Raw genomic sequence first — 16,661 nt, forward strand, 5'->3', positions numbered from 1 at the left:
ACTAACAAATAAAGAAATAGGACTTAGAAGTAGAGAGGAAACTGAGAACAGCAGTAGAAAAATTTTATACTTGTAAACCACTATTTATTTTAAAACTGAAACCTTCTGGGAAGAGGGGTCAGGTAGGTGCTGAAAACATGGGCAAGAACAGCAGAACACTTGCACCAAACCTATCCACAAACATCTGCATGACTGCTCTTTGAGAACTAAGCTATAAAACAGCTTATCTGTTATCATTGTGCTGGGTAAAAAAAACCAAGCCAGCTAAGTTTTCAAGCACTAACAACTGTGGAAATGGCCTCTGCAATATAACAAATGAGTTAAAAACATTTATACTTCATTGCAGATCACACCAGAAGTTACTTGCGGGGAAACCACGTATGAACCAGCAGAGGCAAGGAAGCAGTTACAAATGAAAGATACTGAAATATATGCCTGGGTTAACTATTCGTGGGGAAGAACTTTCCATGCATAGCAGTAACAGGAAGATATTGTTAATAAAAAGAGCCCTCTTCCTTTCTACTAAATATTGCCCTCATTGATCAAATAACCTAAGACCAAACAACAAATAACTGCAAGAAGCTTCCACTGTACTTGACAGTGGTTTAATTACATTATAGAAGAACATACTGACCACACAACATATCTTGCCTCCAGCAGAAAACACTTAGGACGAAAAGGGAGAAGGACAAGTACTTAGTGCAATTATGCATAAGAGAGAGACAAAATGTCATTTTAGAAAAGTAGTAATGGTTGGGTCAAATAACTAGGTAAAGCAATACTTCAAAATGTAAGGGTGGAGCACTGCAGGGTGTTTCTTGCCCTATTTCTCTCATATTCCTGTTCTGTACTGGCTAGTACAATTAATTCTGACTGTCTGAAGGAGAAAAGCCTGCCAACTAATCTTAGAAGCCAAGGGAGAGAGATTAACAGAGGAAATGAGTAGGTCCGGGCTTCAAAATCCACCTTCTCCAATTTCCCCTTCTTCTATCTGAAGTGCGTAACAAAGTGGTTATGAAACCACATGCTGTAGTGGTAAAAAACCCCATTTTGTTCTTTTAAAATCTCCGAGTCAAGAACATGGGCAAAATTGTGTCTGAAAGCTGAAGAGGCTTGTCAGAGCTGGCAGGATACAAATTTCAGGAAAATTAAGAAATTCTCAGCTGGCGGAGCTCACTTTAGCTCCTTTAATCCACACTGTTATGCTGACCCACACCAACTGAAAATCTGAGCCTTCTTTCATGTCATGCTATTTTTAAAGTAGCTAAACGTCAGCCTTGAGTACAATTGTTCAATCCTATGATGTAGTCCTGAAAGACAAGTACAGGCCAAGTAAAAAAGAGCCATCACTAATGTGTCCCAGTCATTCACTGAATCCTTCATGTGCCCGTCAATCCTTATTAGTGCTATCAAATTACCTACAGCTGTTCCCGAGTCTCTGCTGGGAGCTACAATGATACAGAGCAAACCCCCCAAAAGTGGAAGCCTTTCTGCTTTTAACATTCCCTCCTGTTCAGACCACTTATGCCACCTGCATTTTCTATCACTCACCTTAGTGGCCTGTAACATTATCACTTTGTGAGGGCAAGATGTAACCCCAGCTTTTGTGTTGCACGTCACCCAATCTCTTCTTCCATCACCTAATCTCCCCAAGAAAATGAACTGTGGTATCTCTTCCCATCAAGAAATTTCCTTGGTCTCCGTGGTGAGAAACAAATCCCTGGTAACACCTAGATTTATTAAATCATACAAACCCAGCCTTTGAGAACAAAACTGGGTCTATCAGATGGTTGATGTCATCGCTCAGACACTCACCAGGGTGACAATGGCACATTCAGCAGTCAGTTGAGCAGCACTGAACAACGTCCGAACAAAGCGGTAAATCTGTTTCTGCTCCGGGTCATGTTTGTCATAGTCTGGTGGCACTTCGGATTTCTAAGGAAGAAATACTTCCAAATAGGTGACTGAAACAAAACGAAGCAGACAAAGACAGACAGTTCACATGAAAGGGAAGAAGAGGCAGATGTACTTACCGAAAGGGGATGAAGGTTTTCATCAAAAATATCTAAGAGCATTCTTCCGTCTGTGTCCCTAAAAAGTATTAAAACCAAAGTAGCGTCATTATCTGAACACAACAGCACGCAGCTCTCATACACAGTAGCTATCATTAAAATTCCAATACTCCTCATGCTGTGGGGTGCTTAGAAACACTGCAGAGATGTGATTTTCAAATTGAAGTCGGACCTGTTCTGCCATAAGGTTGACATGTAATATGAAATCCATGTTACAAAGTAATAAAAAAAAAAAAGCTTTCAATGCCAAAGATACATAGCTCTTCTGCTCTCTGCTGTAAGGCTTCTTCACAGCCTAAGCAGTACTCCTATAAACCATAACGAAATCAGCCCAGCTTACTCTCCTTTTAACTTCATCAGGTCAAGCCTTGCAATCTCTTCATTCCTCCTCCTCCTTTATTGCCAACATCATGAACATTTACAAATGTGCAATACTATTTTTACAGTTACCCTTTAGCTCATACATACTTACTTTTTATTTATTTGGAAAAAGTTATTCTACTAACGATTTCTGAAAGCAAAAAGTAGTACATACAAAAATAAATCAGACAAAATAACATTCCTATTCATTGGTTTTATTTGCTATTTCTCTCTCAGGTCCCCCTGTTGCTCAAGATCGGCATGCAAGCTGATGCAGCTTCACAAGCCGAACATCCAGGATGCAATGTAAGATTTCTCCTGTGTGTAATCTTGGCAGGAACACAAAAGCAAGTGGTATAACAGTACCAGTTAGAAATGGACACTTTCCGGACAGATGCATCCATGTGACCTACTTATTACAATCCCATCTTTATTTATAGCATCTCTGGTACTCTGGTCATAGAGTTCTTCAGAGAAAAACCACCGAATGTGTTTTCTGCTCACAGCACGTGACTCACAGCATGCAAACATGAGTTTTACAGTGGATTGATATCTACAAAATGTATTTATTAGCAGCCAACATTCAAACCTCAACGTCTGATGGCAACATTTTTTCTGCTATAAAGCCTGCTAACACTGGAAATAGACAGGGTTTTTTGTTTGTTTGTTTGTTTTTGTTAAAAAAAGGAGTTCCTAAATTAAAACAGAAAACCAGATTGAGATAATTGAGATAGAAAAATCCTAATCAGCAAGGATTTTATGCCAGACTCTTTTACCCTTACATAAAAAGGCTAGTATCTTAATGCAGAAGTAGTTTCACTGGAGTCACTGAGATTTGCTACAGTAAACTGCGGCCCTTCACAATGAGAAGAGACAAAACAAAAATCTCCTATTTTATTTCTTTATGCTGTAGCTGCTGCATGCTATGAAGGCACATTTGAATACCCTAAAGAAAATCTATTACACAGAAAAAAAAGCTCACAGGTTTTCATCTTCATTAGAACAAATTCACATTGTTATCTTTTAAAAATGAACCATCTGCTAGTTGATCTAAGCATTGTTTTTCACAGTTAGTTTGTTGGGGTTTATATTATTTTGTTTATTTATTTAGCAAATGCACCAATACTTATGCATTCCTCCAAAACGAAGATAGATGTGTCTTTTACCACATCACATTGCTGAATAGCTAAGCACAACAGAAGCTGCAGAAAGCCAATCAATGTAACAATGATAGGAGACACTGGGAGAAGAAGGAATGAGAACTAATTAGAATGTTACAGTCAAATGAAATCTGGGAAACATATGAAGGAATATTCTATTTCTTGTATTGTTTCTCAAAACACTGGGACTGCTGAGAGTTTGGAATATTATGAAGTAATTTAGTTTTAAGTCTACTGTGCACGAAAAAAAAGGAACAACTAAATACTGTCTGAAAAGAATTCTTCTCCTGTGCAGCAGATGCTTGACTCGTTTTCTGTCAAAATCAACCCCGAGTCGATATAAGAGTTGCAGTGGTTTCTTACTCCCCAGCCTCCCTAATGAACCAAAATCTACCACATTCGTCAACAACTTCCTTTTTGCCTGTAATGGCAGGAAAGAGAACGTACGTTTTGCTATTGCTGTTTCAGCAGCCAGTACAACTGAATGCTGTTATCACATTGTCCCTCTGTTCCTAAATCAAAGACAACCGAAGACAGAACAGTGATTTCACAGTTGTTAATTGACACACGCAAGCCTGCTCCAGCATCAGTGCTGAGACCATCTGTCCCGAGTGCAGCACAGGGCACATTGACAACACACCTCCGCGCCCCGGGCAGCTTCAGAGGGAGAAGCAGCCACCAGTTCTTCTGGAATAAGCCACCTCTCCATCTCAGAAGCGAAAGGACAGATAGCAAGTTTCCCAAGCAGATAGTATTTGGTATGTATTTGTTTTCAAGACACTGATATGGGACACTATTTTATTTTATAAAGGTTTAACCTCTCTATCTGCTAGTTGTAGGTCAAATTGACATCAAGTTCTGTAGGCTCACGAATGGGCATTATTGTACTGCAGACAGAAATCAGCTCCTTGGCAATCGGCACAAAGCAATGGCTCTGGATTCCTCCTGCTCTTTCTGCGGTTTCTTACCCTTTGTAGTTCCTAATGTGCGCCATCCTCCTCAGCCTTTTACTCAGTTGGCATGACACTTAACAGAGCATTTAACAATAACTTATTTCCACCAAACTTTAGAGTCTGATTGTCTTTGAGATCTCTAGTATTTAGTCAAGCGTAGTAAAAATTGACTAGTTAGGCAAACTAACCCAGGAACAATGGAAGGAAGGGGGGGAAAAAAAGGAACCACAGATGGATAAACAAGTAATCCAAGCATGATCACCAATGTCTCATTTCCTGGGAAACAAGATTAAAAGTTTGTGAAAAGAATTCACTCCAACTTTTGCTTTGCACATTGCCATGTTTCAGTCCAAGGCCTACTGACGTCTTGGAAAGTCTTCTAGGTGCTTTCAGCAGGGATCAAGCCCTAAGCCTTTCTGCCCTTGTGCACTTCTAAAGGTTTCTCTTTAGATGTCAGCCTTGTTTCAAGAAGCATGATGTGTTCCAGTGACCTGAAACGTGGTCTCAAATGATGTACCAGCTTAACTTTAGACTTAGAAGTAATTCCTTTTGTTCTAGTTGGATTCCTTACAGTCCAGAATTAAAAACGAGTAAGTGGCTTGTTAGATCAAGATCTAAGCCAAGTTCTCTGAAAAGACACATTGAAAAGCTATGGATACAAAAGTCTTTTAAAAAAAGTATTTATACACTCTCTCCTTAGAAATGTCAGGATATATTATTTTATGATACTGTGACATATCATGAGGACAGGGAATTTAAGATACAAAACCACAATTCAACATGAGGAGAGCTAATTTATGTACTAAGTTACTTTTTAGAGAAACTATTTTCTACTCAATATCAACCAGCTTGACTGAGCAGAGATCTAAACCATACTACACCAGAGAAGATAAACCAAGGAGCTGCTCTGTTTTGGAGGCATCTTGAATTACATCTATTCAATGTCACTCTTACCATATAATTAATGTTTTTTACTTCAAAATCCATTAACATTAACTGATCACTGATTTACACAGCTAACTTTACAAACCGCAGCTAAAAAAATAAATCTGGAAGACCTATTCAGATTTCTTTTTGCAACACATGTAACAACGCAGAAGTGACCCATGCACATAAAATCAAACACTGAAACATCACAGTTTTTCAATGCTGAGCTGTACTTGCAGATTTTTATGGTACATAACCCTCTAATTTTTATTTTTCTAAGCAAAATAATATATATAAAAATACAAAAGAATATGTTTCTCATTTCTAGCAGGGGAAATAAGAAAACTACCACCCAAAAACATTTTGAAAGAAACAGAGCATGGATTTTTAGCGTTTGGGCAGTTCATTTGTTTTGATTATATGAAAAAACTGAGATATCTTCAGTACAAGATTTGATTCACATACCTGTTTTTGATGTGGTAATATATTGCAAGAGCTACACTGTAAAGAAAAATACAACGTTAATATCTCACGGCTGTCAAATTATATTATTTTTCATATTAACATGTAAATTTAAAACCTAACACAATGCGTGACAAAGTATGCTCAACAGGCTATTTTCTTCTGTTTGCTCTTAGATACCCAGAAAACTGCTGTAAACAGACAATTTTATAAGCACCTCCTTTTCACTAGTAACAAAGGAACTTACAAAAATACTCATAATCCACATACCAAGCTGAACATACCTTTCATTTAATGCTCTACTCCACTAAAGTCAATGATAAAACTACTGATGTCCAAGGTTGAAGACAAAGCACCACTGGTATTAGATATTCTCTTTTATTGTTTGCTAATGCTGCCAGGCTACCATGAAAGGTTTTAATCACTGTTGTCTTATGATTTTATATTTAAATCCATTAACTTTTGGCTGTCTTTCTATGTAGTTACTTACATACCAGACTTGAACACCAGGCTCCTACATTTTTGTATCATCAAGTTACTTGTTTTAACTCAGGAAAGATGACTCCCTGAATAACCTACTGCATTATACATTTCCCATGTTCTCAACCACACACTGAAGTACCTCCGTTTAGATTCTGCACAAAGACAAAAAGCGTCCTTATGTTCACAGAAAGCTAAGATTCTACCTATGTATACAACTAACTGATCTCATTCACATTTGAATCTGAAGAAAATTAAGACGCAGTTTCTAATGGTCATTTTCCAGTTTCCAACTCATGACTCCAGCATTATCAAAGGATGCATGCTTTACTCATGACATGAGTTTTATAGTAGGGTAAGGCAGAAGCAGCACCCTCCCTACTTGTTCCAGCAGCATAAAACCCAGTCAAAGCTAAAAGGGGAGGAGGAGGGAGGGAGTTCGCCAGTTCAATCTGTTGACCATTTGCCTTGTCAGTGATTCACTATAAAGATGCTTATGTCTTACACTGACACAAAATTCCACCCATACCTTTTCTTCTCCATAAAAGGCCTTTTAAAAAGAAAGTAAACTGGTTGCTCTGTAATTTTATTCCAGAATTTTTACATGAAAACTGGTACACTTGAGTGTTGGGAAAACAGTATCTTTGAGCTACTCTGTTAACAGAATTTTATTTCGGCTTTGGTTTGGTTTTGGTTGATTTGGTTTTTGAGTATTTTCCACTACATGACTGTTCAAAAATATTTTTTCTTACTTGAAAGTAAATATATTTTACTAATTTTGTATCAGCATTATAGCTTTTACCTGGCTGCATTAGAAGTTTTTAGAACACAAATGCTTTTTACATTTTATTTTTTCTATAGATACGTATTTAAGGAATTAAGAGATACAGCGTACCATGGACATTTCAAGGACAAAGTCTTCACTGAACACAAAAAATACATTTATGAATTAATTTAATTTGACGGAAAGCTATTCACAAAATGAATTAGCCCTAAAATTTAATTTTAAATTATGCCCCTAGGAACACACTTGCAGCTCCAGTTCACTTTATGAAAGCAGATGCAAGAATCTACATTCAGAGCTCTGCTTGGTGCCCATATGGTTGCTTTTGTAACAAAATGTAAAATTGAGTTTAGAAAATATTTACTATTTAGACATCTGTATCAGAATTTGCAAGTCTTTCAGAGCTGTACTAGATTAACTCAGATCCAAGCTTCATTCTGCTTTTCATAAGCTAGCTGTGCAGGAAAGAAGCCTACGGAGCTTTCCCCTCACCTACCCTGGCCACCCCACTGATGCTGCAGATCTCCAGCTTGATGTGCTAATATTTTAAACACGCCAGTGCATAACGTGACCCAGAAGAAATAAACGAGCTGGCCAAGAGACATCCCTCATTGATATATCTACAGGCAATAGCCATTCATCTGCAGAGTCTGCCAGGATGGGGGCAAGAAAGGAAGCTGTACTGGAAAAGCAATAACCCTGCAATCTCCCCACCCCTTAAACCTGTTAAATGTGCAGCCAGACAGGCAAGAAGAGGACAAAAAGACTCCTCGCCCAGAGGCTTAATGTGCCAGAGGGCAGTTTCTCACCCCACATGACCCCTTTTCAAACCCTGTGACCCCTTGCAGCTTCCAGCCCTTCCCATGCTGGCATCCTGGCCCCAGCCCTGCACAACTCCTCCTGCCCAGACCCAGAGCCAGTTTTTCCAGCCTGACATGTTCCCTCCCCTCCCTACAGCTCTGCCCACACGCCCCCACCCCCCACACACACCCCGAGCCTCTCCCAGAGGTCCCCACCTTGCTCCCCCCAGCTTATCTTTCTGTCTCCTCTTTCATAAGGCTGCTGCTGGCCACCATGGCCTGCTGAAAATGCCTCTCCGCTGCTGCAGCCAACTGAACCCATCTCTTCTTTCCAGGAGAAGGTTCAGTTCTAATGCAAAAATGGACCTGAAACCCACCCAAAAGGCTGCACTCACCAAAATCTGCATTCAAAGGATTTTAGAGCAGAAAAGTATTGAGATTCCAGGAGTAAAAAAAACCCTCAAAACCAAAAAACCTTTTTCCAAGTGTTAATCTGAATAATTTTTAAGTTACTGATTAAAGAAACTTGAGGAAAAGCAAGATTGTATTTCAGGGAGAAAGAGCTGATGAGGACTTAGGTGCCAGTCTGACTGCAAATCCCTTCTCCACTCCCTTCTTTTTTCCTTAAACAGAAAAATTAAGAACATGCTTTGGTGACTATCAACATTACTAACTCCTTTGGACACATTAGTCTGAATACATTTGTCTCTCATGTAAGTTCCTCTGCAGTTTTACATTTGAGTACACCAAGGTAACTAACCTACAAACAACTCAAGGGAGTATACCAGCAATCATAATAAACAAACAGCATAAAATGCCTGACCATTCATTTTCTCATTTCTTCCCCTTACTGTACAAAATATAAAGAACAATATTCTATAAATACCAATTTAATTTCTCTCCAAATGTAAAATGGCACCAGTGGAACCTGAAACAATCACCTGAGATGTCACAAAAAGGTAAGCCAATGTGCACACCACATACAAGGCTCCCCACTGCTGTGTAATAAACTGTTAGTGCCGCTGTACTCAATAAGGAAATGAATCTGGAAGCAATTAATTTCCATTTCAAACAGAAAACTGGAAAGAAAACTTAGCAAATGAGCATTTTCTCATGAACAGAAAAGAGCTCTTCAATTTCAGATAATTCCAAACTTCTGAATAAACAACTACCCAAGTAAGTTTTGAGGACTCATGCAAAGCAAGCACCCAGTTGAACACTGAAGCACAAGGATTTCAGCTGCTGGATCAGACCCTTAACTGCTGTGCTTTCTGTTGAGATAGGCAGTATTGGGAAGCTGATTCTGCATGGACCCAAAGTAAGAGTAATGCCCTTTGTTCATCCTATTCCTTGCCTCTGGAACACAACTGGATTAAATAAATTTACTACTTCAAAACCTAAAACCTTTGAAGCTTGCTTAGTAAAGGTTCAGAAATAGGTATGTATAAATACATATATAATGTAGGTCCTAATAAAAAAAAAAAAAAAAAAGAAATTATAAAACCCACCATTTGATGGTATACTTGAGGTTTGGTTGACTGACTGTGCTGTCATCCAGGAAAATAGTGGAGCAGGAACTGTACTTCCTTCTCAACTGCCCAGGAGGATGCTGTGAAAAATATGCAAAAGAACAATGGCAATTATGTAATACCAAAGCATTTTTCTGAGATGTAAGAATTTAGAAAAAACAAATTTCTCTGTCTCTTACAGTGACACACAGAGTAATGTGATCATGTTTTGAAGCAGTTCAGAAAGTTCAGAAATAATCACCAGTGAAAAGTCACAACAATCACCTCCTGAACCTTGACTAGTGCTTTCAAGTTCCAGTCTCCCCTCCATCCCTCATTCCCCAAAGCCATGCAAAAAATGTGCAGATTTACTCACATACATACATACATTTGGAAAGCAAATATGAACATGATCTGTTTCTGTCCTCATTCCAAAAGAGTAAATGGAAGAGTGAAAAAGAAATCATGTTAACAATGAAGGTTGATTTAGAAACAGATGCAAAACCATGCTTGGAGGAAAGAAGATTAAAAAAAACCCAAACAAATTTTAACAGAATGAAGTAGGGGAAAGAGGTCTTTACATTAAAACTACTAAACCCTCTAAAAATTAACAGGGAAAAAATCAGAAAAATTAATTAAACAGGAATGAATTGTTATTAGACAGGAAGAAAATTGATCAAAGGATATAAGAGAAAGTGGATATGCAAATAAAGAAGAAATATATTTCTTAACAGAGAAAGTTTTCAACAGATTTCAATCCTATTTCTGCACTCCCATAGGAAAACATTGGAAAGCTCAGCCACAAAACTGTATTTGACAACTTTAGTTATTTCTGAAGACTTTTTGTTGAGAAGGCTTCTCCTTCAGCTGTTTAGAGCAGCCAGCACTCCACCGGTCTAAAGAGAATAGCTTCATCACTCCAGCTAATAGCTATGACAGTCATTAATGCCCTTTGATTGCTTATTCTAACTACACTAGGTGAATAACTTGACCAAGAACCTGTGTCAAGAAAGTTAAGACCAGTCAAATTACACGTTTAACTTACAACAGAATAGGTTTAAAATTCAGTTGGCACATCAACATGGAGATTTTAATTTGCCTTACAATGAGTGTTGTTTCCAGCATTTCAGTGGCGAGACCAATGCCAATACCATTGGGGGAATCCACAGGCATTTCCCAGCTCAGAGCAACTGAGTATTATCTAAGTCCTGTGACTATTACCTCAGCATATCTTTCCCTGCCTAATTTCCAAAACAAATATTATCACAAGTCCCAGCACTCCATCATCTCACTAATGTTTCATTTTCCATAGGCAAGAGAGTTCTTAGCAGTACTCATTAGACAGAGAACAGATAGATTCCTGGTAAAACCTACATGCATCCGAGTCATCTTTCTAATTCTCCCAGCTATCGGTGAAAGAGCATTCAAAGTCTTCTGTTCATTGAAAAACCACATAATTTCTGAAGCTGTTACAATTGCAGAAACATCATGTTCTAATTATTTGAAAGCTCATCAACAAATTCTGTCAAGGTCCCTCACATGACCAATAAAGTAGTAGGTTGAGCTGCTTTTCTTGGAAGGGAAAAAGTTTACTGAGAAAATGAGAACTATCCCCTCCCAAAAATTCTCCAAAAGTCTGGAAAGATACTTCATAACACTTTGGAAGCTCACAATCCATCTACCTTCCAACTATTATATGTTAAGCAAGGTTACAAACAAAATGTAAAAGCACTGGAAGCATTAATGCCATTAAATGTATTATCTAGCACTGATGTATACAAAGAGAATTACAAGGGGACTGGTGATTTATAGCTTTTATTTGCCACAGTTTAGTTCAAATTTCTGGATTAGTCTGTTGAGTACCTTCCACAGGCATGATAAACGCAAATCAACTTAAACCCAACTGAAAAATCAGGCTGTCCAGTGGTTGAAAAAAAGGGAGAGGTACAGGCATTTCAGCATCATTATAAAAAAAAAAAAGCACATGGAAAGTTTTAATTCTACATTTTAAGTGTCAACAGTCTTAAAGGTTTAAATAAAATTTAAGATAAATGGATCAGATTCATTTAAGGTTAGTATGAGTAAAAAACAGAAAACAACTCTAGCAACACCACCATCCAATTTAAATTTTCTTAAGTAAACAACACTCTAACTCAATAATGAGGACCACACACCTTCTTTCTGAAACCACCATCTCACAGAACTCCTCACGGTTTTCAGCCCACATCACACTTCATTCAGCTTAGAACTTTTCACACTTCAGAAAAATATGTGGTGTCTCATGCCTCACTTTCTGTTCATAACAATTTGGCAGGAAGGGGGTACCTCTCCCAGTCTGAAGAATGGTGCCAAGTGTAAACCTACTATCACGGGTAGATACACGCATTTGTGCCATGTGAATAACCAACCTATGGGTAGATCAACATTCCCAGCTTCTACCCTGACATCCAACTGCAGCCATACGGTATGCCAGGTAACAGATTTTCTGCCTTTTCCAAATTACTGGAAAACACTCTGTTTCATATTTTAGCTTGACTAAGCTGGAAGACATCTAGAGTCCCACAGTTCAGTCAAATAGTCTTTTCTGAACCTCCATAAAATCCTGCACAGGAACCTTCCCCACCCTGGCAAAGGACAAGAGAGGTTACTGAGCATCATCACCTCAGTATTCAGCGCTGTCCTGTAGAGAAACCCCCTTTCTGGGTCCATTTCAATGGGGTAAGTCCATATCCAAAATCGTACAGAAGCTTAAATGAATTCACATTTTGAATCCACCATGGCTGACCACAAAAACCTTCCATTTAGACAAGTCAGAGACACTTTAAACAAGAAGAATTGGATGAGCTGAGAAAGAATATAGACCCTTTAAAGAAACTAGCAAACCCCCCTAAACATTAATGGGATCCCTTCTCAGGTTCTGCCCCACCATCAGGGCTGATGTGGGAAAGAAAGGAGTGGTATAGCTCCTTTTGCAAGTCTTGACATACAAACATGACAGCGAGCGTAGGACACACGTGGGGCCTTGACAATCTCTGCCATCACAAATATTTACAAATTAAAAGTACTGATATGAAGTGGATTCACTTTATACATACTTTAACTTGTAGTAGTGATATTTTTGTACCCAAGCTGAGATTCAGTAGGTATCATGCTTCTCAACTTCAGCAAGGCCTCTCTGATTCCATCTTGCATAAAATTCCCAAAGGGCAAAACAAGGAAAGGGCAAAACAGCAGGTAAAAACTACTTGGAAAACTGTACTCTGGTTACCCAGGGATCACTTTCAAATTAGAAGGCTGAAGTAAGGGACATTCCAAAGAGGTCTGGTCTACTCAATGTAAAATTTTGAGCAATAACTTTGATAAGTTATAAGAATCATAGTATTTTTTACTCAATTTGCAGTGGCATTAACTTGCAGAAGACTCTTTCATAGAACAGGAAAATATCACACAGGTTTTACAGATTTACCATGCATACAACAAAGCAGAGCACCCTTCCACTCTGCTCAGCTGGAATTTTATGTCCAGTTTTGACCCCTGCAGTTCAAGAAAGATGAACTGATTTCAGAGAGTCAGGAGGAGAGTGCAGCAAGATTAATCAGAGGTTTGAAAAACCTGACTTAGAAGGAAAACCCAAAAGACTGGAGAGGTTTTCTCCAGGAACAGTGGAACAATAATGACCTTAAGTCATGTTGAAGGGAGTTCCAAAGAAGAGAACGTTGTTCTCCATGACTTTTTCAGATGGGATAAGAAAGAGAAAGCTTATAGTGAACTAGGGAAAATTAAGATTGGACATGAAAGTGTGAGAGGAGGTGATGGCAAAAAAAACCCAAAGCAAACCCAAATCACCACTTTTTTCTAATAGCAGGGACACCTTGAGTGACTTGAGCCATGATAGAATCTCCATCACTGAAAGTTGTAAAGAAGACATAAAACAAACATATGCCAGGAACACCTTCGATTGAGGATTCTGCTCTTAGGCAGGAAACCAGACTGAACAACCTCTTGAGATGAATTCTGGACCAGTTTTCTATCACTTCTGTGATTTTTTTTTTTTTTGTGGGGAGGATTTGTAGCTCTTTACTCCAGAAGCAGTTGTTATTTTTCCGCATTTGAACAGAGATGTTCATTAAGAAATTCAGGGATTATAGGTTACAATAAATGCAAAATTCCTGTTCTGTGGAACTTCTTTCTTTACAGAAAAAGATGTAAAATGGAAAAAGTTGCTTTATAACTTGCTAAGCTTTTACATGTGTTACAGAACAGGCTCCAAGAAATCAAGATTCAACATACCTCCATTAATGCCAGGTGTTTCTAGCTCTTAAAAACAGCCAGTTTTCCCTCTCGCACAACTAGTACTAAGGAATTATCACTGCTTCATTTTTCTCCATGCTTCATTCTGAAACCTTCCAACTTTCCAAATGACATTTGTTTTCAGATGTGTGAACAACAGGATTTACTGAAAGTTTACATAAAATACATCTTACCAGAAGCAGAATGGCTTAGTTTGCCATCAAAATCATACTCGCTCCACAGAACTGTTTCTATCTACCTGCTGTGAAAGGAATCACAACAAATTCCTACCTAATTTACAATGAGAATACACAAAAGGATTAATTTCTCTCAGCTTTCATTTTAGCATCACTCAGAAATTAAATTTGTGGGGAAAGGGGAAGCACTACTATTTCTTTTTTTAAAATAGTTATTTCAGGGTGTTCTGGGATAGAAACATGCGGACCAAAAAGCCACCCTCAGAACTGTACTAGCCAGCTAGCTGTGTCCTGGAAGCTCTTTAGCAACGCTAGTATGGCACTCTGCCCTGATGCTCAGCAGGATTTGTTCATTTGGGTGCAACACTCCCCTAATGAAGCTATACAGAGCTTTTGTACCAGAGCTGGCCTTCAGCCAGTCAGCTTCCAGTTTGACAGAGGTGCTTTGGCCTTTTCCAGTGTTCTTTTGCATTTGTCCATCAAAAGATAATTTGCAGCTTCTGTCCTAAATAATGATAGTACTGTCTCCTCTTCCATCAAACCAGGTGTAAGTTACTGCATGATTTTAACCATTTAATAGTAGCTCCCTCCATCGAAAAAATTGAGGCTGGCTTGCACCCGTCTGTGGAGACATGCCTGTTAGCTTCCAGGCAGCAGAGGCTGGCCAAAATGCTAATAGGCAAAACTGGCATGTACAAGTACACATGGAGCCAAATTACAACAGCAAGCAAAAATACCAGGACTGCTGCTGACTTGGAAAAGGGAGGCTCCTATCCTGGGAATCTTCTGTTGCTTCTGGACATGATTTAGTTCTGACAACATTTTTCACAGAAGAAACATGACTTTACAGGTCAACAAAGTGCTTCCAAAAATCGAGCAAGCCATGCAACACAATTCTCTGCACGGCTCTGCAAAGCTCTGCATTTATCTTCTTCATCTTGCACAATTTGATACTACAGCACAATTGTCTACATTTAGTGGCTCGATCTGGATATATGCACCCAAACAAAAGCTATAGGAAACTGCAGCACTGTATGCTTACCTTTCTCTGCCAACATCTACAATAATAATTAAAAAAAAAGATCTAGTCCAGCCACTTGAATCACACTCATTGTACCTCACCAGTCACTGCATGATTCAAACTTTTCCTCAATTGATGAGCTTCACCAGTGTTTGATTAATGTCTGATTAAAAACTGATGCCTCGGCCTAGATCTGTACTTGCACATTTTTTGCTCTCAAAGCTTGTCCTTACACATGTCAGTTATGGAAAACTATGTCAGCATACCACTGAGCTCCTGGGGGGCTCAGCAACCGCTGGTAAATTCTGCAGCACACCACAGGCCCCACTTAACCACTGATAAAGTGCTCTGCTTTACAAACCTGCAAGATTAAATATTTCTCTGAATGCTAAAAGCAGCTCAAAGGCTTTTATTTACATAGCATATAATTGCTAGTGTTGTGCAATTTGACCAGAGGGACTTCACTAGGCTCCCAGCACAGCAAGTATTGTATAGCAACCTTGTAAAAGAACCCTCCCACATGTTCTCATTCTACCCCAAAAGTTATCTTGTGTTCCTCCCCCTACAACAAGTTTGTCACTTCATATAACTTATTGCCTTGAGGCTGATAGAAAAGGTAAAATTCTTCAGAGAACAGGAAAAAAGCAAGGGGCTGAAAGATACTAGAAAAAAAACCATTTCAAACAGTAAGCTTAGGTAAGCCATTAAAGAAAACTTGCTCATTCCAACTTACTGGAAAACTGAAAAAGCTTCTTAGACAGCATCTGTTAGGAACAGCATCAGCCTAGGGAATCTGCTGGATGGGCCAGATGGCCTATAGAGGCCCCCTCTAGACCTGCTTTTTTGTGATCTTGCAATGGAGAGGAGCAAAGACTACATTAAGCAATCTCTAGGAGAGCTTCAAGAGCACCTGAGAAGCCTCTAATCTATCTTCCAGTTTATCTTTTTCCTTCTCTTTGATTAAGGAATGTTAATTAAAATACCTTAAGGAATTTGGACAGCAATTATAAACCTTTACAATACCCAGCCTCAGGCAGTCTGCTTAAAACCAACATTTCACATTTTATGTTGTGCTTTTGCATTTTTCACAGATTAAACTACTTTTCAGGCTTTGTTCCCATTTCAGCATGTTTCTTATTGACTCTCAATCACTAGCTAGAAGTTTTTGATTATCAGTCACATCCCTAGTGGTTTTACAATAGAGAAGCAGAACAGCCTCATTATCCAACCTGACAAGAAAATTTGGGGACTACACAAGAACAAATACCATATATCATTTCAAGCATACAAAAAGGCTCACAGAAATTGCTTGTGCCACACCACGTACAGCAAAGGACCCCTCTGTCCTCTGCCAGCAGGGCTGCCTGGAAAGAAGCTTCCCCTGTTGCGAATCACTACAGGGACCAAGGGGTTCTGACATGAATGATGCCCAGAAACTTCTTCCCAAGATGCTGAAAAAATTTTGGTCTATACATAGGTGTTAGTTTTTCTAATTGAAATGATAAAACCAGTATTAGGCTGCTGGGATTTGAACATCCAGTTGCCGAGTAGCAGACAGTAGAAGATGATGCTGAAAGGAAGCTGATTCTACAAGGCTGAGGAAAAGTCTCCAGAAAAAGAAAAAAAAAACCCACAGTTATAATTTCC

At 38.8% G+C, this 16,661-nt stretch overlaps 1 protein-coding gene across 6 annotated transcripts in view; it reads right to left on the bottom strand.

The window, feature by feature from the left end:
* CCNY (cyclin Y) overlaps positions 1-16,661 on the bottom strand; it is a 141,692-nt gene that overhangs the window by 26,430 nt on the left and 98,601 nt on the right. For all 6 annotated transcript variants that reach the window (XM_080384343.1, XM_080384348.1, XM_080384344.1 and 3 more), the window contains 4 exons: positions 9,507-9,607; positions 5,938-5,973; positions 2,034-2,091; positions 1,816-1,935 (listed from right to left, as the gene is read on the bottom strand). In XM_080384343.1, coding sequence (XP_080240469.1) covers positions 1,816-1,935; positions 2,034-2,091; positions 5,938-5,973; positions 9,507-9,607 — 315 coding nt within the window. The remainder of the gene's footprint in view (positions 1-1,815; positions 1,936-2,033; positions 2,092-5,937; positions 5,974-9,506; positions 9,608-16,661) is intronic.

This window comes from Falco punctatus (genome assembly GCF_963210335.1).
Source record: "Falco punctatus genome assembly, chromosome: 4".
NCBI lineage: Eukaryota > Metazoa > Chordata > Aves > Falconiformes > Falconidae > Falco > Falco punctatus.